This window comes from Sylvia atricapilla, chromosome 15 (assembly GCF_009819655.1).
Source record: "Sylvia atricapilla isolate bSylAtr1 chromosome 15, bSylAtr1.pri, whole genome shotgun sequence".
In the NCBI taxonomy this organism is placed as follows: domain Eukaryota; kingdom Metazoa; phylum Chordata; class Aves; order Passeriformes; family Sylviidae; genus Sylvia; species Sylvia atricapilla.
In genome coordinates, this window is record NC_089154.1 from 14,540,635 (window position 1) to 14,566,282 (window position 25,648).

General features: G+C 41.0%; 1 protein-coding gene across 1 annotated transcript in view; it reads right to left on the reverse strand.

Annotated features, from left to right (window-relative positions):
* The window catches only part of SHISA9 (shisa family member 9), a 173,403-nt gene extending 157,846 nt beyond the window's left edge, over positions 1–15,557 (reverse strand). Inside the window, exons 1-2 of the mRNA XM_066330289.1 lie at positions 14,953–15,557; positions 7,774–7,901 (exon numbers count right to left, since the gene is read on the reverse strand). Coding sequence (XP_066186386.1) covers positions 7,774–7,901; positions 14,953–15,557 — 733 coding nt within the window. The remainder of the gene's footprint in view (positions 1–7,773; positions 7,902–14,952) is intronic.
* Between the last annotated feature and the right edge of the window lie 10,091 nt (positions 15,558–25,648).

The window sequence follows — 25,648 nt, forward strand, 5'->3', positions numbered from 1 at the left end:
ATCTTTATAGCTGTGAATATACCAGTTTAATTCCTGCACCTGCACACACGGACAGAACTGATCTATTTGTGCATTTACATTTTTGTCATTTTTGTTACAAATCTATGACCTTTGAGACAAAATATGAGGGTGGGAGTTCAAGGATTTAGAGAGTTGATTAAGCTCTAAGTCAACAGTTAAGAAAAATATTGTTTTGGCATGAAAAGTGCAAGCACAGTTTGCACGAGAGCAAACTGAGAATGAAAGCAAAAGGTAGTTTTTGTTTGCCTTTCAGTGAGGCGACTTATCATATTAAAAAATAAAGTGTATCAGCCTCTACCCTCCTTCATTTTGATGAGCACAGATCTGGCAGAATACAAACATAAAAAGGTTGTGTTGATCCTTTGTGGGTTTTTTTCCAAAACATGATTCCTGCTAGTTCTCTGCACTAGTTTTTGACATTCAGAATCCCAGTGACATGAAAGATTGCAAGAGACATGAAGCACTGATCATTGACACTGCTGACAGCTGTGGGTACAAGTGGGAATATTTGGCACTGGAAGTTACTCAACAATGAAAATACTGTTATTTGGTGTGCCTGTCCGATGATTTAATACATAAATTTAACATAGAAAATACAATTTTATATCATAAATTCAGTAGCATAGAATAGGAACAGCACCTCATTGATCAAATCTGTTAAGTAAAATTTGGATTGCAAAGAGAAAGTGAAATCACAAGGGAAACACATCACTGTTTTCCAAAGATACTGACTTTTCATTTGGTCGATGGTAAATACATCCCTGCACCGTGGGGCAACATTTCAAAGCACAACTCTGCACCCCAATGACAGCAAAATGAGTCTCATCTTTCAGAGGTGTTATTGAAGTCTGCTGGAGTGTGACTCAAAGCTGCTATATAACAGTCTAGTACAGCAATGCTCTCTTTTGTCACACCAATACTTTTATTTTATTAAATAATCATTCTGCCTTTTAACTGCAGCATAAAATGCAAAAATATTTTCTTAACGTTGTTATTGCCATAATGTTAATTCTTGCAATAAAGGATAATGTCAGTGACTGGATTTATCTCTCCCAAATACATTTTGCATTGATGAATATGTTTATTAAGATATGTCAAATGATTTCCCTGAATTAAAAGCTGAATAGGAGTAAATGATAGGATGCAAGGCAGTAATCCAATCTCATTGTTCTTATTGTACAATAAATGAAGAAAGATAGAGGGAAGACTTCACTGTGCAGTTCCAGTGGAAATCCTTCCATGCAGCAGAGCTTATCAAGACCTGCCCAAAGCAACACAAACCTAAAATTGCCTGTAGGAGCCATGACAGTCTCAGAGAATTTCCAACAAAATCTAACAAGAAATATTTTACAACAAAGAAGGGACCTACTGAAGATATGGAATGATGTTAATTCGCAGTTTGATTTTATTCCAACCCAAATTCTTCAGCCCTGTTCATGCAAAATTTCATATTTACTATTGTTTTTGCTTTCTATTTCTTTCATTTGCCAGATTAAGCAAACAGGATGATTCCAAAAGTGTGGAATAAACTGTTTGGTAGCAGCAATGCCAGAGTTCTGATGTAGTACACTTTGTGAAGATTGGTGTAGTTATAAATAAATAGATATTGTATATGATATATGGTAAAATTTTCAAAATCATCCTGTTTTTTTTACATTTTCATTGAAGAAATCTACCAACAGTCAGTGACAAATGATGTATTTCATTTGTTTCACTTTCTGTATTCCCTAAAAAACCCTGCATCTCTCCTTCTCAGGTTGTAATTAACTTCCTTGCAAATATTCATTGGTGTTTCAAGAAGTTTCAGAGCATCTTCTCATAAATCCACATCATGCATCTGAATTAAAATCTGAATGTAAATTAGAAACGTTTTATATTAATGATTGTGAGGCTAAACACACATTCAGAACTGATTAAACATTACTGTCTTTCAGTGACTGAGTTGCAGAGGAATGGATTTTCAGACTCTATATTCATATGGGAAATTTGGTTTCCAGCATTGAAGCCCTGGATAGCTGGAATGCATTGCTATAGCTGTGGTTATATTAACAAAAATTCTATCACTAATTTGCTAATGCTTTGAAGTTTTACTTGTAGCAAGATTTCGGTTTAAGTCAGTAAGGAGAAATTAATTTAAAGGTTTAAAAAATTCTCAAGATAGCTGTGACAAGGCAGCTTGCAGCTTCTAAACTCAAACAGAACTTATATTTAAATACACAATATTTCTTTTGACGTGGCTGGTGATAGTAGTGTGGGCTTCAACTTGGATGATTAGTTTGTAAAATTTAAATGTGGACTTTGTCCTCTTTATTACAATCGGAATGCCATAAGGAGCTCTCTCGCAGGGTGAACTGAAAGCCAAATTTGTGTTTAGCTCAGGAATTTAATCTAAATTATCAGAATATTTTAGTGTTGTTTCCTGTACAGAAACCCCAGTAAGGTGAGTTTTTTACCCCAGCAGTGAAGAATAAGGCTTTAAATGTGAGCAAGTTCCCAGGATTGCTGCCCACAGTCCCCTGTGTCACAGCCCTGTACCCCCCTGTGCACCGAGGACATCCTCCAGATAAACTGGCCAGTTCCTTCTCCCTCCTTCTCCACTCTCTTGGAGCACTCCATCAGCAGGATTTACTCACTCCTCCTCTCCATCTGCTCAAACCAGCTTTTTCTTGCCTGAAAACTTATTGGTGTTGTCCATCTTTCTGCTCATGGAACGTGCCCCTGTCTCCACAGCTCAACTTTTCAGTCTCTTTTCCATCTAAGTGAGCAAATGGACAACCAGTTGAAGTTTATGAAGAGAACAGTGCAATTCCTCTGGGCTAAACCCACGCACAAAGCCAGGCCTAAAAGAGCACAAAAGATTTCCCTGAAATCAAACAACCCGGACACCAAAGGAGCCAAACAATGTTTTCTCAGCCCCTTGCATTTTGCATTTTGCGTTTTGCATTCCTCTGTCCCACCAAAGGGTTTGGTGGAGCTGCCAGGCCCCTGCCACAAGGTTACAGTAATGCTCAACAACTTCTTCAATATCATGCAATTAATTGTCCAACAGTCACTGTGTAAGCTAATGAGTTCTCGTGTTTGATATGCTCCATGAGCTCTACATTCTGAACAGCAGGACTTGTGTTTACTGAAGTTTCTTAGGAAGTCTCCCTGCTTCTTTCCAATGACCAACAGTAGGAATTATATTTAGGCAGTGCAAGACAATGAATCATCTGGTTTAAACATGTTATGTAGGTTAAACAAAAAAAAAAAAAATAACTAGTTTGCCAAAGACAACAACAACAACAACAAAAAAGCTCATTCACTAGTGATGACAGATTGAAAAATATTCTTGCAAATTCTATTTCCAGTGTCAAACTAGTGACAGCTCCTGTCACTGGAAAACACAGGCTGAGCTTCTATGAGCAGAAATGGGGATAAGAACAGGGACATGCAATACAGGATTTTTATTCCAATGTACAAGGACTTCAAAAAATACCCTCCTATTTAAGTGCCTACTGTCTCAACACAGAAATAAAGAAAAAACAAGTTAACTAATCATGAGGCACCAATCACAGAGATGGTATAGCTTTGTTTTCAGCATTAGCATTTGTTGTTAGTCAGTATCCAGGACAACTGACAATCGAATCCAGCAGCAAACACAACTCTGAATATATTTTTAAAAGGTCGTTTTAATCACATGTGCTGCGAATCTTCAGCCAGTATTAAAATTGGCCATTTGAAACAGTGCAACATTTTCTTCTTTGGATCATGTGTTTGAAGTCCACTTTTTAAAAGTTGAATTCAAAATAAAGAAATCTTTCATACACATCAAACTAACTAAAAGTCCTTTTCATCTTAAAAAGCTCCTTAATCTATAATTGGCTCCCTTTAAAAATCATCTTTACCTTGGGAGCTTGCATAAATTGTTTAAATTTACTAGTGCAAGGCTGGTTCTTGGGAAAGAGTTACAGAGCTTTTACTGATCATTAGGAAAAGTGACTTTGAATTGCACCAACTGAAGTATTTTTTCACTCTGCTATCATAGATCATGAATCAGAAATAATAGCAGTAATCACGTTTCAGAAATGAGGATGTAGCTATGAAGCCTCCTAACTCCCACTCCATCAGTGTTACAATCCCAACAAGTCAAATAAATCCCCTGCTTCTAACACAATAAGAAAAAAAAAGGGGAAAAACACCAAAAAAACAAAACAAGGAGAGAAAATAATACCTTGAACGCTGCTGCTTTCTTAATATACCTTAAAGTCAGAGATTAACACAACAACTAGAACTTTGCAGAAAGGTTTGCTTTTGGTTTGATGCTTTTTAAAATATTTTTTTTTTTACTTTCTTTTATTGAACATCTCATGTTAGAAGACTTGAATGCTCCATTTTGATAGATGTCTGCTGCCTGTTTACAAAGCACCACCACGTTCCAAAGTGTATGAATGAAGGGGAATAATAGAAAAGCAAGCCTAAGGAAAGCACAGTACTGGAAGAAAATTATGACAACAATCACTAAGGACAAAATAGCTTTTACTAAAAATCACCTAGGTTATTTGGATTCACATGTGCAAAGGGAAAAACCTGTGTTTTTTGGGAACCTCAAAAATGTCTGATTTTTTCCAAATATCAAAAAAGAAGGGATAAGAAACTGAGTAAACTGCAAGACTCTGAAAAGAGCTTTTGGGCTTCTACTGGCCTGTGAGTTCTGGCAAATAGCTGCAGGCACCAGAGAAAATCCTTGTCCTCTGGTGACAAACAGTCCAGGAAACAGAAACACACTCATTTTCAGTGTCAGAGATCATGTGAAGTTTGTCATTTTGACAAAAGAGCTTCTCTTCACAAAACACTCTCAGAACGTGTTGGCAACATCAGCAAAAGGTTTTCAAGAGGACACAAAGAGCAAATGAACATTCAAATTGGAACATTTTTAATAATGTTTGGCTTTCAAGAGTTTGTCTGAAAGGCACAGTAGGGAAGGGATATGTAATGACTAAGAAATTCCTCCTGCCCTCTTTGTATTTATGGATCAATGTGAGAAGCACATCAGCCTCAGGTATTTAAGTCTCACTATGAGATGGCAAGTAGATAGGAAGTGGTAACTTAGTGAACTTTAAAATTAGTATTAAAGTTTATGATGCAATAATTCTACACAATTTCATTTTCTCTGTATAGGTAAACATCTGGAATAGAACTTCCATGAAAGTTGTGATTCAGTTTGGTTTGTTTGGTTATTAAAAAGTACCTTGAAAAAGCCTGACATTTTTCCAGCCCTGGTGGTAGGTAATGCTTTACTGCCAAAGTTTCTGTCTGTAATATCCACTCTTGCAGTGTTTCAGAACTTCCCAGGAAAATTCTGATTTGCTATGATACTGACCTTGGAAAATTTGTCTTAATAGTTTTGTTTTTATAAAGAGATTTTTTTTCCTGCACCATGAATGCACATTTTCAATCACTTGTGATGCTGTGGCTAATTCTAGTAGGTCATTTAGTCACGTTTTACATAAGTTTATCAGAATAAAATGGCAACAAACACAGACCAACAATCCACTTGCTATGAAGTAAAATATGCAATATTGGTTATAAAACACCTTGAGTAATTTCACCACTTGAAGCTTTGCACTTAACCATCTCAAATTATTGACTTCATGCATAAAGTTGATTAAAAACTGAAACAATTACCATCAGAGCTGCTGGCTTCTGAGGTTTCCTTCAGCAGCAGGAATGTTTGAGATGCATAAGAAACATTGTTGGACTGTCCCTCTACATGACCCAAAAGATCAGGACACCTCCACAGCAGCAGCAGTGCTTCTGTGTTGTAAATTGCAGTGGTACAAGAGCTGCTTTACATATAATCCTTCCCTCTGTGCCACAGGGCTATATTCTGAGACAGAGGTGGTATGGATGTCTGGGGTCAGCATAAATCAACATCCCATTAAATGTTTGGTTTTTTTCCAGTACCTGTGTGGCTCTGAGTTGCATTTATATCCAAGAGGTCCTGGAAGCAAGGCTTAAATCTGGATTCAAATCCAAGAAACAATGACTTTAAAGGCTTGCTGTGTCACATTGTACATTGTAGTATACACAAAGAGTTTCAGGCAAAATACCTCAGTGTGATCATTACAAAAATCTAGATAAACTCAATGCAGCAAGAACCTTTTTACTTTGTGGCTGGTTCATTAGCTGGGATTCTGAACAAACACTTGACACGTGAGAGAAAATAACAGACCCAAACTTCATGACTGTTTGGCACCATTCCTGCAAACACGGTCATGGGAAGGATCAGACATCAGCAGGGAGCTGCCCCACAGAGCCAAGGGGTGCAGTTCACATTCCCATCCTCAGGAACCCTCCAGAAGCCAAGCTGCAGGCTGTCACAGCCCCCCTGACTGAGGGAGCAGCCGAGGTGCCCCTCCAGAAGTGCTGGTTTTACACAGGTAGGGTGTGTGCCTCCTTCTCTGCACTGCACATCTGCAGAGCCCCAGCTGGACTCTGGAGAGCAGGGCACACAGAGGAGGTGTCACACAGATGGGGTGTCACATCTCCCTGCATGTGGCACCTTTACCCCAGGGCACAGCTTTAATTCTCTCCCGTGACTCTGGAAGGAATGGCCATCAGCCTCTCCCACAAAGCAGGCACCAGCACGTGGAGCTTCCTCACAATCTTTGCACCCTTCCACAAAAAAAAAAAAAAGGCACCAATAACTGCACAGTGCAGTCTAAACAAAACTCCTTTCTTTCTATAGTTAGGGAAAAGATGAGTGCACATGTTTAAATGTTTCAAAATGCAAATACCAATGCAGTAAAAGTATATTTGTAGTAAAATGCACATCTACACTGATCTACAGCACAGAATGAAGTCACCCACTGCCTGACAATCTAAACTTTCCACAGTTAGACCTGCTTATTTTATATAGATACTGAACTTGATTTTGTAAATATATACATCATTTAAGCATGTATATATGTATGGTTTTAAGATAGAGTTCAGTATAAATTACATAAATAAGTATCCAAAATTGAATCTGCAGTGGCACTGTTTATCACAAGAAGAACAAGTATCTGAGCATGAGAAAAAAAATCTTTACTGTGCTCTAATAAAGACTGGGAAATAAGTTGTTTAGAACCACTTGAAATGTCACCAGATCTCATCTGAAGCTCCAAGGTTCACTTTTTTCTTGCCTTCAACAACATAAACACGTATCAGCAGATACAGAAAAAAAATATTATGTAAAACTTCAAACAATAATCTTCTCATCTTTCCCTCGAGGAAATGAAAACCACATACAAGTTGATGCTATTCAAGGAAGTATTTAATTATTATACCAGTGGATATGATCTAACAGCCTAATGAGACCACTTTGCTACTGGATGTTACAGCCCTGTGAAACATAATGTTAAATTCAGCTGTAACCACAACAATCTGTATTTTGGTACAACAAAACACAGAATAAGGCAAAGCCTGATGAGCTGAGCAAACACAACAGGTAGAACAAGACAAAGATACAAAACCAATATTAATCAACCAAGAAAACTAATTTCAACTAAATAAAAAAACCTAATTTTTCTATTCAAAATTAGTTTCTCTCACTGCTGCACTGATCTGCAGTAGGAAACTAAATTTTTCTGATCCTGAGAAAATGGGTATTTCTAATTTTCAAGAACTCACGTACTGTTGATGCTCATTTGATATTCAGCAATACTCTTTTCATAATGATAATTTCAGTGCCAGCATTCCAGCTATTGATAAAGTTAAAATGCAACTTACGTAAGTTATTTGGAGGAGGTCTGGTCTCCATGTTTTCATAATGCTGCACGTGTACTACGATGTTTAGATCTCTTTCCATGTGATCTGTGGTACAGGGACCTTGAGGTCGCATAACATCAGCGAGAGCCCTGAAAAACCAAACATAAAACCAGGATGAATCTGCAAAATCTGCCAGACGTGAACAACGTGTTCCAGGATCTATTTCAGTTCGCCATGCAGTCGATCACAATGTCTGCTGGAGAAACCAGCCCCCTTCACAGGAAATGCAGGGAAGTAAATTCATTGTGAGACTTCACACCTAAGGCTCTTTTTAGGCTGGCTTACTGTGCTAGAAGTAAAACACAGCAACACATTAATTCTTGAGGTATCCTGGCTTTGGAGGAACATCATTTAAACTGCTTGAGCCTTGCTGAGCACGTGCTCAGCAACATTTTGCCATCTAGGTTAAGCCCAGCACCTCAACACCCAGCCCATGGCTACACCTTTCACAAACTGCTTGTCTTCACACCTAGATGGCTAATATTCCACAGGAAATTCTCCCACGTGCAGTTGCAGTTAGAACACACAACACAGTGGTCTTCACGGGGTTTTTTATTCAAAAACGTCACTGAGGTTGAAAAGTCACGTAACTTCCACGCAGAAATCCAGCAAGCACGGAACTTTAAGGATTCCTCATCCAGATGGGGAGATCAAAAAAGTCTTTCACTAACTTCTGCGAGTGTCCTAGTCTTTAACACAGAGCAAAGCCTGCCCAGGAACCCGCCCTGCTCCTTTGAAGGCAGTTCAAACCAGGATGAAAGCTTTGTGCTGGTGAAGAGGGAGTAAGCAAAAGGCTCCTCAGTGAGGCTGTGCTCACCCAGCAGAGCTGCAGAAAGCCTGGCAAACCCATCCTGCTCTGGAAGGAGCAGCTGCACTGCCAGGGGTCCAGCAGAGGGGAAGGCACAGGGATAAACACACACACACCTGCCCCAGCCCTGTGGAGACGGAGTTTCTCACCAAGTTTTAAGCTCTGAAACTTCCAGCGTGTCAGTGTCTGTGAGGCTGTGCTACTTTTCCAGAGTTGCTCAGGAGCAGGGTTAGCCCTTAGCTACGTGCCAGAACCACCTGCTCAACTTCTGTCCACTAGGAAATAACTGGCCCACCTGCAGAAGCTGTCGCCGTAGGCAAAGGAAATTTATAAATGTGTGTTCCCAGTGTCTTCAGGGTTCAGTGTAAATGTTCTCTATTCAGGTTAATGCATCATGGACTGTTATTTACCTCCTTTCTGGTTTATTGTTTTTAATTTTTAGACCTCTTGAGCAATTTTTTTAAAGGGTGTGGACACATTTGCTGGGCACTACGCCCAGTTTAGTTTTCTTCTCTGCAAAATTGTATACAGTGTCCCAGCCACTGCATCAAGAAATAAAACCTTACAAACTAATAATAAATAAATAAAATAAGCACATTCCTTGGTGAAAGCCATGGGAAGTGCCATCCAGCTCCTCCACTGTACTTCTGTGATGTTATGATTTCTCAATCAAGCAGCACTATACTTTTAAATACTAAAAAGTAGGTAGTTTCCTTTAATTTACAGAGAGAAATCCTGAGCTGGATCTTGCTTTCAGACTGCCTGGGCACACAGCTGAACAATACTGGTATTTTCTTGTGTTTATGGCTAACATTATGTTATTAAAATATTAGTTACAGTTGGGATCAACACGTTAGAGAATACTGTTGATCCTGGAAAAGGTCAGAAGACAGTAACCACATGATTAATGGTATCAGAGTAATGCTCCCATTTGAAGCAGTGCTTATACAGCAGAAAGAGCAGAGCTGGCCTACATAGCAGAATAATAAAAATTCAACACGAGAGAGCTCACAAAGACATGCAGAAATTATGCAAAAGGAAAGCATTGTATTGCAAAAACAATTTAAAATAAGTGGGGACCAAAACCATTAATATCTAGATTTATGCAAATATGACTCTATACAGAGGAAATTATTGACATCAATATTAATTCTACTTCCAGAGGCAGCTGGGCACATTTCTGGGAAGGCAAAAAAAAAAGTAAATGAAAGTTCCTAACTCTAGTGTGGGAGTTAAAACTGTGAGATCTAAGTATTTCCCAACTTTGTGAGAGTGCATTTTCAGAAATCCTTTCCTCATTGCTCTTAATCTGATGGTAAATACTGTTTGCTGAAAACTTCAGATAACACTCTGTATGATGGCAGATGAACTACTGCCTTTCCATGAAAATGCTAAGTTTTCTACCAGTTCAGGGTGGCTTTTTTCAAATGGTTTTCAAGGAATTACCTGTCCAACTCCTTCCTCTGTATTAAGAAAAGATGAACTATTCACCATCAAGTTCTGTTTTTAATAACAGAGCACCTATACTGTGTTAGACAAAGTTGTACAATCTTCTCAGGGCAGAATGGCTCATCTAACTCAGAGCATGTCCTTGTTCTCCACTAATGTCAGAGAGAGTTAAAAATGTGCAGCAGCTTCAGTATCACTGAAGTACAAAGGAAATGCTGTACCTGCATTTTGTTCTTTTAGGGATTTGCCCATATAATGAAATGGATAAAGGGAGGCTTGTTCCCCAGCACGTGACAAAATCCTTGAGCAGATGTTTGCTTTGAAAGATTCCACATAGGCCAGAAGATTTTTAAAATATCTCCATGCATTTGTCTCACCTAAATATAGTCATCTAGATTTTGTTCATCACCTGAAGGAATTGCTGTAGTCAGTCCCATTGAAAAGTTAAACTTACACAGAGGGTCTTTACCTGCACCTATGATACCCTGGATGATTTTTTTTTAAGGAAAGGCAAAGGGCAAGATCACCTTCTAATCAGGGAGAAGTATCATTAAGACCTGTGCAGTGATATTGATTGTAGTATTACAAAAGTGAAGTGTTACCTACATAGAAGTTCATGGCCCAGAACTATCCTAATATCACAAAAGCAGCATTTTTCTTGCCATAAGACTTTTCTTTTTGGATATGTAATACTGGTTTGGGGTGTTATAAAGCCTGTGGAACCAGGCATTTCCCTTTATGGGTACAAAGTGAAAGAAGCTGAAACACAGGTTATTTTGTGAAAGGTCACTTGTCATATTTTTGCCTCCAAAACTGGGGCAAAACCCATAAGGGAAATAATTGCACAGACAGGATTCAGGATTCTGGCAGGTCAGGTTATTTTGGGCCTCAACTAGTTGTCTTTTAAGTGATCAATACAAGACTTCACTCTTGAGTTCAGCACTGGTCACCTCCTTCCTTGTGAAAGAAGAAAGAGCTCAGATGGTTCACAATATTTTGAAGACTGCTAACACACTGTCAGAAGCACTATTTTTAAAAAAATGGGAGTTACAGCATAAGAGCATGACTGTAAACACTGTCCTTTCAGTTCCTGGTTTGTTTGCACATTCTCCAAAGGATAAAGCAAGAAGACAAAGGTGGACTTGTATCTACAGAATAATATCCTCCATGCAACAGAGGTGAAGTTATTTTTTTTTTCCTTTTCTATTAATTTTTGAGAGAGAATGCTCCACTTGAGCTGATGGAGCCTGGCAGGCCCACTGGTGTGTCTCCAGCAGCAAGAACGTGCTGCCCTCACATGCCTAACAGAGCTCCCAGTCTGCTCCAGCAGGCAGATCAAATCTGTGTCCTCTCATGCACAGCACTGCCACGGCTCCCTCCTGCACCATCTGATTTCTGCTTTCTCCCCAAAAACGGGAGGGGAAAGGAAGAGCTCCTCTGGAGACTATTACTGCTTCATCCTGGGCACTGCAGCTGGAGGGAATACTCGTCTCCTTGCAGCCTTCCTCAAGGAACAGATTTTAAAAGGAGGAGAAATGAAATGTGCGAGGTCTAAACTGAAACACACCGTGCAGAGTTAATTCTGAGCTCCCCTCTCCACGTTCCTCTTCCAGGTTTAGTTCCTGCCAACAGAAGGAAAATGCCAACAGTGCCATGCCTGGCCTGCTTCCTCAAAACAAAAGGAAGTAACAAACTCTCTAACAAAGGACAAGTCTTGACTTTTTTTCTAAAGGGACTTGTGCAATAGAGACTTCTTCCTGTGAATTTTTTTTTCACTAATTAAATGCATTTCCACAATGCTTTTTTTTCAGTGTCAAATATTTCAGGAAAATTCAGTGAGGTTAAAGGAGTGTTCTTGGTTTGTTTTGGTATAGTAGTAAATAAAATCTAATAAGAAAAAAGGCAGCTGTATGGAAGCTATGCTCAGTTAATAAAGAAAGTTTTCTTCATTAACATTGCACTACTCTTACACACAACTGTGTCTTGCTTCAGCATCAGATCTACTGACTGCAAGATGAAGTAGTGCAAAGAATTAAAAAGTGTGGTACAGTTTTGCTTCCTATTTAGAAGTTAATGCTCTTATTCCCACGTGTTCTCATTCTCTGTTCATACTTTGAAATATTTTTAGTAAATCAAAACTGGAAATATATCATTTACATCAGTTGTATTCAGTTGTTCATTTTTCTTAAAAAATCAGCCCCCATTAAAAAAAAAAATCAGTTTCCATTATGCATTGTCCTTTTTGATAAGCAATTATGTCCCTTTCCTAGGTGAATTTGTTCATAAAAATGAAGGGGATTCGAATGTTTCATGTAGCCATTGATTAGGCAAGGGAAAGGAGACAATCTTAGCTAAGGAAATAGATGACAAATCATTTTCTGTGTGTTTCTTGCTGCCAGCCAAAATGGAGTAACACTTAGTACTTCTGCTTTGGCCTACCTAACACTCTCAATGCATTAAACTTCTGCTTATTAATAAGGTCCAGCATAGAAAAAAAAGGTAGGTGGTGCTCCTTTTTGGTTTGTTTTTCTGATATTGTAGTGGTGTTATAAAAGAAGGTGACTATGAACACAGCCTACATATTCTATCAATTGTTGGTATTATTAACTGTTGGAACAGATAAATTATTTTTTAAGCACTGCAGCCTTTTATCAGAACATCAATAGTGTAAAATGAGCTAGAATGGAATATTTTAGTTAAACACTCACTTGAGGACTACAGGGTTACTTCAATTCTTCACTCAATGAATATGTTTATGGATTGCCAAAGGGATTTACAAATCTAATGCCTTTTCAAATTAATGTTAAACTCATCCCACAACTGGAATAAGAGAGAACTTTAAAAAAAAAAAAAAAAAAAAAAAAAAAAAGCTATAGATCTTCTTTTTCAGAAGATGACTAGCTATTATGTGTACTGAGTGGGTGACTGTTTTTCCATGTGATCATGACTTTCCAAGTTTCTATATAATCCTGCCTGGAACAGTTTCATGTACAAGATCACAGATGCTGTTAAGTAATCAAGGTAACAGACGACCTTTGCTAAGACCCACTTCAGAAACCTGATCTTCATGCACACATGACTGAAGGATATCAGAATGATTTTCCAATCCCCCGTAATTCTACTTCCATAAACTGAGACAGAATGTCCTTCCAGAATACTTCACACCTGTACTTTAGATTGAAAATAGTTCTACTCACAGAGGCAGGAGCTATTTAAGCCATTCTTTGCAGGGATGGCTATAACTTCACTCTGTTCTAGGCTTTGTGACTCTTACCAGCCCTCTTTTTTTTTTTGCCTGCACAAAGACACTGTAGGGAGAGACTGAAGCTAGGGAGAGCTTTTTGCAAACAAGCTCTGTAGATTAAAAATTTAAAAAAACCCAAAACTGGGACCCATTTATTGTTTTTCTCGATTTATATTCAAAATGTCTAAAGGATTACCATACCTTCCTTATCAAAACCCATCTTTGCAGAAGTATCACTGACACATGCTGTTGACTAAGATTTCTGCCATGTGCTTTTTTCCTCAGTAGTAAAGCACATCGACATCAACCAGTTTAAAAAGAGCAAATAATAGCTCATGGACTGGTGATGCATTTTCAGGAGTATTTCTGTGCCTTTCTCTGTTCATTTCAGGATAAGGCGCTAATCAAAAAGTCATGCAGAAACTTCAGTAAAAATGAGGCTCCAGATGTTGAGTTGATCTCTTGGACTGTCTTTCAAAGGATGACTCTTCACCTAAGCCTTAAAGATTGTGAGCTACACCACCAGCAGTCAGGGCAAAAGGAAGTTTTCTGCCACACTGCACATCCAGTAGAAGGTATCCTCTCATTGCATTTCCTCGCTAAAGTTGCCCAATATGCTGGCATCTATTTAGACTCTTTAATGGATCTGTTTGCCTTTTTTAATGCCTTTCCCCCATCTGCTTTACTTTCATGTGCCTGGGATTAGCATAAAGAATCAGACAGGCTGCAAACTTGACAAATGTGTTATGCCTTGATTTTGAACTGCTGTGACAATCTGGGTTTGGAATATGTTGTTAAAGACACTGGGCTCTGTCCCGAGTTGCCCACCTGCCTATCCAGCACTAGGCAGCCAGGATCTGGAGTAGATGGTACACAACATGCCTAACTCTAGGTGGGGGAGGTTCCCTTTGATTTAACTCAGCCATTACACCGTGGAGACAGAGTTAAACACACACACACACACATATGGATGAGGCAAGACTTTCACATTCCATTTTTTACCTCTCAACAGTAACTGAAAAAAAATGTTTAAAAATTCTACAATGGCTTTTTCTTTTTGTGTCTTCCTCTTCCCTTCCACCCTGACTCATTTTCACAGCTTAGAAATTTTACAAATAGCTCACACACTTGCAAGGGCTGGAGGAGTAGGGAAGGTCCTGCCAAAATCATTTTGCAGCTGGAGAGGGAGGGTGAGATGGCATTTGTTTACATCCTTCTGTTGAGAAGTAAAAACATTTTCCCATCTTTGAAACTGTTGGAAGAGGGAATGCATCAGGCTTTCTATAATTCAGTGTTGCTGGTTTCAGAATTTTTTTTTTGTTTGTTTTTCTATTTATGCACAGTATATCTGGGAACACTTACTGGATCTTGTTAGGGAGAGGGTCAGGCACTGCAGATAAAAATGGGCTACTATCTGTGCAGACTCCACAATTATCCCCAGCCTTCCTCAATACGCACGTTCTGTGATAAGCCGGGCTGGGGGCACCACGGGAGCTCTGCTCAGCGAAGTTGGCGTCTCTGGGTCACCTCGCAGGGGAATGCAGGAGTTGTTTGTCTGTCTGGCAGGGACACACGGGCTCCTCTCTCCTCCCTAGGGGCTGGGGGAAAGGGGACCCTGCTGCCTGGCACTCAGCCTTACCTGGACATGTGCTCCCGCTGGGGTCTGTGCGCCTTCTCCAGCCCCAGCTTGGTGAAGATCCCCACCAGCACCATGACTGCTACAACCCCACAGATGATGTAGACAATAAGGTTGGTTTTATCCCGGGTAGGGTCGTGCAGAGGGTCGTCTATGCGGGAAGGAGGCTTCCCGGTGTTCATCCACAACGGCGTCTCATAGTTAGTGCAGGTGCTTTGATCCAGCCTCGTCTTCTTGAACTTGCAGCAAAACCTGAAGCCACAAGTGCCACAGCAGAAGATGAACTCGCCCGAGCTGCAGTTAAAGGGGGGGTCCCACTGCCCCATCACGTCAAAGTAGCCCCTGCAGAAGTCCGGGGTGGGAGGTGGCTCGGAGGGGTCTATCTGCTCCCCGAGGCTGGAGTGGTTTCCTCCCGAGAGCACCACAAAGCTCCCCAGCTGCTGGCCAGCTTTCTCCTGAGCCCGACACACCAGCGTGAGAAGGTCCGCCACCAAGTAGCCGAAGAGCAGCCGAATAAAGCCTTCCATTCTGCCTCCCAGCCCCGGCTCAGCGATGCCGCCGCCGCCGCTCGAGCTGCTGGATGCTGCGCTGCGCCAGGAGCTGAACATAAAGGGGCTCGGTCAGGGGCCGGGCGTCCCTCAGCCCGCGCCCGCTGCAGCACCACGGACAGCCCCGACCGGGCCGGGCAGCGCCCGCAGCCCCGCGCAGGGTCCGCAGCCCGGCCCCGCTCCGCTCCGGAGCGGCGAGCGAGCGGCACTTGTGGAGCGGAGTGCGCCTCACAGGCAGCGCGGGAGGAGGAGGAGGAGGAGGAGGAGGAGGAGGAGGAGGAAGAGGAGGACCGAGGGGTGGAGGTGGCGGCGTTGTGCGGGGCAGCGCGGCGGGCTGGCGATGAGGGGCGTGGAGGGGCCGCCGAGCGGGAGGGCTGAGGCCAGGGCGCTGCAGGGGCGGGAGGAGGAGAGAGGGCGAGGCGGGAGCCTCTCGGCGGAGCCCGGGGCACACACCTTCCGCTGCTCCGGGGGAAGGCGGGCTGGCTCGCACAACTCCCTCAGACAGCCGGCCCGGGCCGCCAGGGCAGGGCGCGGGAGGACGGAGGCATCCAGCCGCCGGGGAAAGGGATTTGCGCCGTGGCGAGCGCGGAGAGCACAGCCCGTGCTCTGAGGCGGCCGCGGGAAGCTGCGAGCCGGGGACGGGGCTGTCCCCTCAGGCGGCCCCGCTGAGGGGCCGGAGACTTCTCCCTTTCTTTCTCTCTCTCTCTCTCTCTCTCTTCCTCCCTCGCAGCCCGTGTGCAGGGCTCTGTCTCCTCACAGCGGCCCCGCCGCCCGGCCCCTCAGCGCTCCCCTCCAGCCTTACATAAGAGCCCGCCGGCCGCTCCCCACAGGTGCGCCTCCCAAAGCGCGGGAGCTCCTCCCGGCCCCGCCGCCCTCAGCACGGCGGCGTGAAGGGGCAGCCGGGCCGGGGGCAGCCCCGCGGCAGCAGAGCTTCCCCGCCGATAAGCAGAGCGCTCCTTGTGCCGGGAACTCCTCTCCGGAGACGCACTCACCTGCGAGGCAAAGGCAGGTGCCGCGGGCGGGGCGGGGAGCGGGGCCGCGCCTCAGCTAAGGCCGGCGGCAGCGGGCAGTGCCCCGGCGGGCCCGGCACAGGTACGGCGGTGCTCGCAGGGCGTGCTGCCGAGCCGCGCTGTGTCTGCTAAACGTGAGCTGCTCCCGCACATCGTTTATTTAAAAATCTCCTTAAAACGTCAGTCAGTTGGCTCCAGAGGACACGGTGAAGGCAGCGGCTTGTTTGCGAGATACAGAATTGAAATAACTTCCCCCAAACGGAGAACTGACTCTGGGAAAGACTTGAGTGATTCGCTCTCCATCGCAGTTACTTAACTCTCTCATCTCTGCCGTTTGCTTCGGCGGTAACCTGTGCGAGCAGCAGTAATATTTTCCCGAATACTATGCTGCCACCAAACGTAGGAAATCAGCCGGCTGTGGGTTTAACAGAGTGGGCTGGCGCTGGAAGCCGCTTGCCTTGTCCCCGGGGCACAGTGCCTGTCCCCGGGCTGCCCTCGGGCCGCTGTGTGCCGGGGCTGCCTGCCCTCTCCCTCCCGCCGCTCTTCAGGAACCCGGGCCGAGCCCGAGCGGAGCCGTTCCACGGCGAATGGACGGAAAGGTGAGGCAGAGGACAAAGCAGACGTCTGGAATCGGAGAGGGCTGCAGTTAGCTAATTGCGATCCTTTGCCTCGCCTTAAAAATAGACTCTGAGTACGGTGATGATTCCGCTGAACGGTTTGACAGTAAGCCTGGCATCTTTTTGTCCGGGAGGTAGGTTAGAAAGCCCCTTTATTTCTCAAGCGGAGAAAAACAATCAGTTCAAGGCAAAAAAAAAAAACCCAGCCTTTCTGGGTTTTAATATTTAATTCTTAAAACCTCCACCTCATCAACATCCCCTTTCAAGTCTCCTCTGAAATCATATCACTCCTCCCTTGTGTATACTTCTTTCTGCTATTATTTATTATTTAACACTTTGTGATGCAGTTTGTGCTGAAAATACTGCACAAAATGAATCTTTCCCATACTTATTATTGCATCTAGAGACATTGAAGGTCCAGTCTGTCAAGCACTTAAGATTATGCAAGTTTCCCTGTTGATTTCATGGCTAAAAAATTGTTTAAATACTTTGGATGATTAAGGTTATACATGTGCAGAAATAATAGCATCCAAAACGGATTTATTTTATGGTTTGTAAATTCTCAGTAAATATGGTACAAGCTTCTTGTTTTGCTGAGTTCCTAGGGTTTTCCTTAAGAATTCTCCTGCAAAAAAAGAAGTCTGCAGGATTTAGACTAGAACCTGACATCAGTGGGACTCAGGTCCACGAGATCAGGACTCAACCCTAAGTGGCATGTGCTTTGGAAAAATAGTGAAGTGGTGCTGTTCTAGACTGGGGCACAAAACCTTTTTACTCGACCTGTGGCACTGTGCTTTAATGGCTTCTTAGCATATAGTTCTAAGAACATCTGCATGACCAAAATATAAACCATTAGTTACAATAATGGAAATCAAACTAGTTGAGAGAAATTAGTGTTACGCAGTACTGAGGCCTATCATGGGTCATTGTGTGATTTTAGGAAGCTTTTCACTAAAAAAGTCAGTCAATAAATGTCTCATTTATTTCAGTTGTGCTTCACAAGTTGAGAAACATGGAAGACTTCCCCGTTTCACACCATCATCTTCCACTTTCAAAACTTCAACCATTTCAAGACTTCTCGTTTTGACATTGCTTTAAGGCAAGTGATAATTACCTACTTATCTATAGTTTTATCCCATAAGGAATGTTCTTTGCCTCTGAAGTAACTGAGAGGACAAACGTTGCAACCTGAACTTACAAAGCTCTCTTTACTCAAGTGTACATCCATTTAATTAAGAAAATAAGAGAGTTATTATGAAAATAAGAGAGTTTGAAAAAGAGCAAAATGAGGACAGAAAGTCAGTGACTTAACTTGAATGTTCAGGTGGTGGCAAATACGAAGAGTATAGAACAATTAGACCATATGGAGGAATTGCAATTATTATGTTCAAAACTCTGCATTTAATTTTTTTTGATAACAACAGCATTGATGCAACCTTTGAGTATTTCCCTGGGACTTCCCTGACAGAGAGAACAGTCCTTTGCTGAGCACTGAGTCAATGGAGCATTCTAGCCAATCATTAATTCCCAAGAAATGCCCTATAGCTCCAGCATTATTATAAACAGACATTCCAGAGCTGTGAATATCTGTCCAAAAAAGCACTAGACAGGCCTGATCTCAGGCAGTATTGATGGGAAAGGTATTTTGTGATAAGAAACGTCATGTGGAAACTGTAATGAAGCAGTCAGTGTCTGTTCCCTTGTTTCATTTCATGCTGTAGTGGGGTGTCTGGATGTAAATACAAAATGTTTCGTGGCTGGAGAACAGAAGAGGTGATGATTCTTCTGTGCCAGGCCAAGTGTCAGCAGGTTTGCAATCTCTGTCTTTAAAAGAACAAGGAAAAGTTTTAAAAAGATTTAAAAGATTCAAGAAAGAGTTTAAGAAGTGTGCTTTACCAAGGAGGCTACAAGTGACGTAATGATTATACTGAAAAAAGTCCTATGATTCACAAATACAGCAAACACCCTGAATCACACAGAAGTTTGTTTTGAACAGCTCTGCATTCTTGGATTCGTGTGGATCAGACAGCCCCATTTGCTTCTCCCAGGTTCTGTTACTCCTCTGTGAGCAGTGTCCTTCCCCAGTGGTATTAGTCTTGCTGGGTGGTTAAAATGCATTTGGTTTTAGTTACATGGGAAACACTTCGTCAGCCTTTGCTCTTTTAACCAACAATTGCATTCATTAGTGTATCAGTACAGAAATGTGTGAAATCCCAAGCTGCATTGTGTTGACACTAAATACACTTCTGCATTTATAAGAAGTGAGCACACATCTTCTAACCTTCTAACTAACCTTTCCCTTTTTGTTAAAAAGGATGCACATATGGACTAGGACAAGAAGCAGCTTGTTCTTACAATTTCATGGATTCATAGCAATTTTAACAGGAATGTCTCACAAACATTGTTATTGTCATCAGATCTCAAATAATACACTTTGTACATAGCAAAGAGGTCACCATCAAGAGATTTTAATGAGCCAAGAGGCACTGCATGAATGAGAAACCATGAGATATTTGATTTTATGGCTTACTGAGGAGAAATGTATAATTTATTGCAATTATATAATGTAGAAATTACCTTTATAACGTAACATTTTTCTCTTCAGTCTTCTTGTAAAACCCAAACCGTAGCAATTTCATGGTTGGGTTTTGAGGCAGGCAGTAACAGCAACCACATTTGGAGTGGACTTCATGAAATCCCAAGAGTTCTTGTAGCTTCAGCTTAATTCAAAAGAAATTCAGAAAAAAATCAGATATATGTAGAAGGAAAATAGAGTGCTTGCAAATAAATATACAAGAGGAAATGCATGTATAGTGCAAATGTCTTCAGTATACAGCAGTGGGAAAAAAGTGCCAATGTGTCTAAAGCAGCTTCCAGCAGTGTAGCTGAAAAATGAGCTGTGCCCTCGGGTTTGCCTGTTGCACAGCTCCTGCTCTGATCCTGAACAAGAGAAGTTGACAGCCAGTTTCTCTCTTTGCAAAACTGATGTTGCTTTTGAATTGTAGCAGTATTGCAAGTACCTGTGAACAAGGGATGTGTCTGCTTGTTATAAATTATACTGACACGGAATTTAGATCTGGAATGATTGGGGATTACTGCAGCTGACAAAGAAGGTTCTGCAGATCATATCATTGCAAACTTGTGCCAACAAAATCTTTATCTTGTTAACAAAAAAAAAAAAGGCTACACAGGATCAAAACAGTTGGAGCTGCTTTTGTATCTTTCCAACTGAAAAGAAAACCACCTTTGTTCCCATGAGTTCAAATTTTCAAGGCAGAAAGGAAGCCTTTCTAAACAGGCCTAAAATAGCATTAAAAATTGTCAAGGTGAAAGGGAGTATCATAGGCTGTACACTGTGCCTGAGCAGAGAGAAGCTGCTCTTAGATACGGAACAGGACACATAAGAGAGAAAATTTTCTGATCCTCTGCTGTTTGACCCTGGCATATGTTAGACCAGCTGAGAGCAGATCTAACCAATACCTCTTCTACAACTCCTCAGCAACTGAGACAAAGAGGTAACCAAGTTTAGTCTACAATGTGCATTCTTTGGGCCTGAAACATCCCTGGATGGAGACAACAAAGAGTCAAATCAACGAGTCAGTTAAAGTCTGCCAGTTTCAGCACTAATCACCCTCAAGGGCTCTAGAAGTGAGCTGTAAACCTCAGAAGTGAACAACTTGCTCTTCACAGCAATGTAAAGTTGCTGTATTACTTAACTGATAAATATTTTAGCCACCACATACTTTGCATGTCTTCCAAAATGTTCCGTCAAGCAACCAAAATGAAAATTTCTTACTGAAAATTAGACCTTTCTCGTGTGCTTCCCTGATAATAAGCTTTAACGATGTCTCCCTGTATCACTGTCACAACATGCCCATCAGGAGCTTGATGTATTTTGAGTCTTACATATAGTACTAATATATAGATGCAGGAACTTTCAGATTTATGAATAAGAAAATTTCTTCTGACAGTTCCATTTTTAAAGGATGCTAACTGTTAGAAAGATGCTCAGGATTTTAAAATGCGAAGTCACGAGACAGATTAAATAAGTGGTGCAAAGTAATAATGGTCAGAGTTCTGTGATACCTTTTTAGTATCTATGACACAGTTATCAGTGTCAGGTGATGCTGTCATCAGTTTTCAGGTGGCTGTCACATTCACTTATGTGACAAGAGTGTCAGATGTGGTTGCCAAAGGTTAAACATCCATGGACCTACTCAGTACCTACTAAATTCAACAACTGTCTTCTCACTGATTTAAAATGGAAAGTGCACTGCACTGAGTGATTTTGCTCAAGAGATGCTGAATAATCACAGCTTCCATGAAACCACCAGATGTCTGAGTGGTCAGTACATCTGAAAACCGGGTCACATATTTGAAAGCCCAATAACGAATTCAGAAACTAAATTTAGGCCCATATGTTGGAAAGCTGTTGACGTGCACAAATACACACACAGGTTCCAGACCATGCTTTTAGGCAGATGGTAGCAACTGTCCCTTCTTGGCTCCACTTGACAGCCAACTGTAAAGAGCAGTGCTAAAACTGGCTCCAGAGGGATTTGCTCCTCTGTCCTTCAGATGATAGCCAGCGAGGAGAAATAACCTATCAACCAGCTATACTGACAGATGGGTCAAAAACCCAGGAACTTTTCAAGGTGGAAGAGTAAATGCCACTCCTGTTTTCTTTCTAGACAGCATTCTGATAATGCTAACAGCATTCATCATTGGTATTTCTGAACACAGTGCAATTCTGTTACACCTACAGAAATGCAATATCTATCTTGAACATCTGTCTAAGTACTCTGTTATACTGTCTTCAATGAAAAGGCATCAATCTAATTTCCTTGCTCTTTGCATAAAGCCGATACGAAATGAAAATTTAATGCTTAGAGTAAATAATGTGCAGCAGAACATTTTTAATAATTTTTTTGTTGTTTTATAGCATGTATTTGCCTCAAGGTTTTTTTATTCTTGTGAAAGTGCAGCAATCCCACAGCTGGATAAATAATACGACAAATAAAAGGATTTTAACTGCATTGTGAAATGCACATCAGGGAGTCTTAAGAAGTGCTGCAAAAAGGTGCTGACAGCAGATTCTGGTGGTATCTTTTTGTTGTAGTGTTTACTTAAATCAGCAGATTATCTCTAACCTGCTAAATATAATCTAATGTTAATAACATATTTGGGAGATCTGTTCCCTAATGCATATATTTTGGAGATTATTGAAGAGTACAATAAGGTTAAACACAGTTTTATCACGAAACATTGGTATTTGAGAGTACACTTTCAGAATGGATTGTTTCATCTGTAATCAATATAGGCAAGTAACTCAGGAGTAAAATGTAAAGAAGATGTAAAAGGAATATTTCAGTGAATTATGGAAATCATAAATACATGTATATACTTATATCTATAGTTACATATATACACACACACAGACACATCTATAGGGCCAGTTGTAACAGAATACTTGGTAAGAGGACACCTCACAATTTTCTTGGGTGAGTGTGGGAATTAGTCTGTCATTCACTCCCACACACCTGACAGAAAGCTGGCCTTTTCAGAGGCAATTTTGTAATTTCTGTACACCTTGGACCCTTAAATGCAATTTTCCAGTTTAACAAATTCTCCCTGTGAATTTAGGACTGATCTTCTTTAAAAAGAAAAAATAACAAAATTTAAAAGGAGATTGCTTGTAATTTCAATGCAAACTAGAACAGTTGACATGAGCTTTGATAATATGATTAACAGAGAGATAATTTAGATGGCTGAACAACAGGATCACTTCCCTACATAAACAATGCAAATATTTCCACACATAAAATGACCATAAGTGAAAAAGAGCAGATACCTCATAGAACTGAATTATCTCACTTGTTTCTGTCACAATGTTTAGCTCAGGTTAACAAAAAGAAAAGAGAAAACACTAAAAGACCTGCACAGCAAGATCAGAAATAGATTCTCCATGTAAAGGATGGAGGATAAAGCCTGGGTCCAGTTTTCAATTTTTTTGTCTCATTGCACAGGATGTTTTTAGTATTAGGTCTGTTGACTATTAATTATTAATTATTGATAGCTGGATGCAAAGTCTTGACTTATTATTATTAACAAGACTATCAGCATTAAATTCAATTGAGTGAAGATTTCACTCTAAGGACCAAGATTTTATACGTTCATTCTCATGGAGATGTTCTTGATAGGACATAATATTCTATTTGTTTCAATGGAGTAGTTTTATAATGCTAGTGTCCTTCATAATGAAAGCAAACCCCAAACCTAACATTAAAGGCTGCAGAAACAAAAGACACAGGAAAAGTCAAAGACAAAACTACCAAGGCCACAGTTCTGATGCTCGTTATGTGAGAAAACACAGAAATATTTAAGGAAATAATACTTCCACATACAATCCAGCTTTAAGCTCCAGCACATCTGCTGCCTGCTCCTGCAGCTGTATCCAGCCAGCTCTCAGGTGTCTCTGTGCATCAATCCAGGGAAGCCCAAGGGAGGCACGTTCTGCTGGCACAGGGATCAGGGGAGCTCTCTGCCACATACGTTCAGGGAGGCTGCCTGCACTGCTGGGGGAACCAAGGAAAATCAGCAGTGTGTTCATCAACTCTTGTTTCCACCTCCCTGCCTCCATCCACCTAAGCATCTTCTCTGTGCCCTGTGTAAGAGTCCCTTCATGACCTTTCACTACCTCCTGCTGGAATTTTCTGGGACAAGAGAAAGATCATCTCTATGCCACGTGCAGATAAAATTTTCTTGGCAACTGACATACAGCTGTGGAGTTGATTCCCCGAGGAAGCTCAGCTCCTTAAGAATAAAATGTAAAATCCCTGATTTTAACTTGATAAGAATAATAATAATAGCAACAACAACAACAAAGCCTAGTGCCTCCTAGGACTCCAGGAGAAACTACAGCTCCTCTGCTGTGGTTACACTTAGAACTTGTAAAGGTGTTTTGATACCATGGTGATGAACACAGCATAAATGCCAAGATAGATGATGGATCCAGCTGGCATCTCTCCCTCCTCCCCCACACATCATGGTGTTCACCACAACAAGTTTATGATTTTGTCCTAAAAATCTGTTGGGTCCTGTTGGTCTTTATGAATTTACTTGCAGAAATCACAAAATGCTCTCTTCATTTCAATTTAGTCTAGACTGCATGAGAGGTGCATGATTTTCTTCAGAAATGACACCCATATGATATATTCTGTTGAAAAAAAAAACTTCCTCTAAAACCCTAGCTGATAAATAAATGCGAATTCTCCTTCTTGGAGAAAAAATTATATACCTGTCTGCTCAGTCAGTTTAGGAGAGTTTTCCCCAGGATGGTATTATTATATTTGTTCTGGTGAGATTTATTGTTCAGAGGCTCAAACAGAAAGTCCTCTAAGTTAACTTCTACCTTGTACGTTTTCTGTTTACTTGGATTTACTTAAGGATGAGGGGGCTTGATTGTTTTTTTATCTAGAAGATGAAATAAATACTTGCTAGACTAGGTTATGTAAGAACCCAGAAATATTACAATTCTCTTTTCTTACAGGAAAGGTGTGAAAAATAATAACAGTCTCATTGATTCACTAAATCTCTCTCAAGATATTTACTAACTCTAAGTTTTAAATAGTAAACACTGCTATTTTAAATTTATAAGGAGGTAAGAGAAAAGTCTGGAAATTCTAGTGCCAGCCTGCTTATATTATAATTATTTCTGGCTGACAGCAAGATAACAGATGCTTCTTCAGGTCAGGGTTTCCCAACCTGTTCCTAGGCAAGCTTTCCATCCTTTTTCACACTAGCTGGACTTCAATTACTGTGGCACATCAAGGGCATGAACAGCCCACGTGCAGATCTCTCAATCCTTTAAAATGCTCAGTGGGAGGGTCCCTACTACAGTTTAACAGTACTGCCCTACAAAATTGCACCTGCACGGGAATGAAATTTAGCCTTAAACAAATAGTTTGTTCAGCCCCCCAAAAAAATTTGTTGGAGAAAACTTAGGGCAGTCAGAAGTTAGAGTTACAGTTTGCCTGAAAAAAAATAATGTAAATCAACCTGGTTAAGTTTGATTCCCTGGGGACAAATTAGTCTTGAAGGTTTTTAGGGAAGCAAATGGAATATTTGCTTTCCCACCTGCTTGTTCCAGCAAGGAATGCAGTGATCCCCATCTAGGTAAGCTTGGAAGTATAATAATGAATGCTCTTTTGCTAGAAGTTCAGCACTGGCAAATCCTCAGCAGTTCACAATCCTTTAACACTTTTTGCAGAAATTATCATAGATAAGACTAAATTAGACTAGAATTGGCTGAGAACTGATGAGTTGAAAAGGAACTGTCATAAATATTGTTGTTCAGTGCAGCTTGTTGATACAGTATTACATCACATTTTGTACATCAAATAGACATACTAAGATCTTCACCCACTGAATCCAATTAATCAGTCACAGTTTTAATATATCATATACATATTTTGCATATATATACATTATATATGCATAGATACACCTTTTCCCCAAAGTTAGT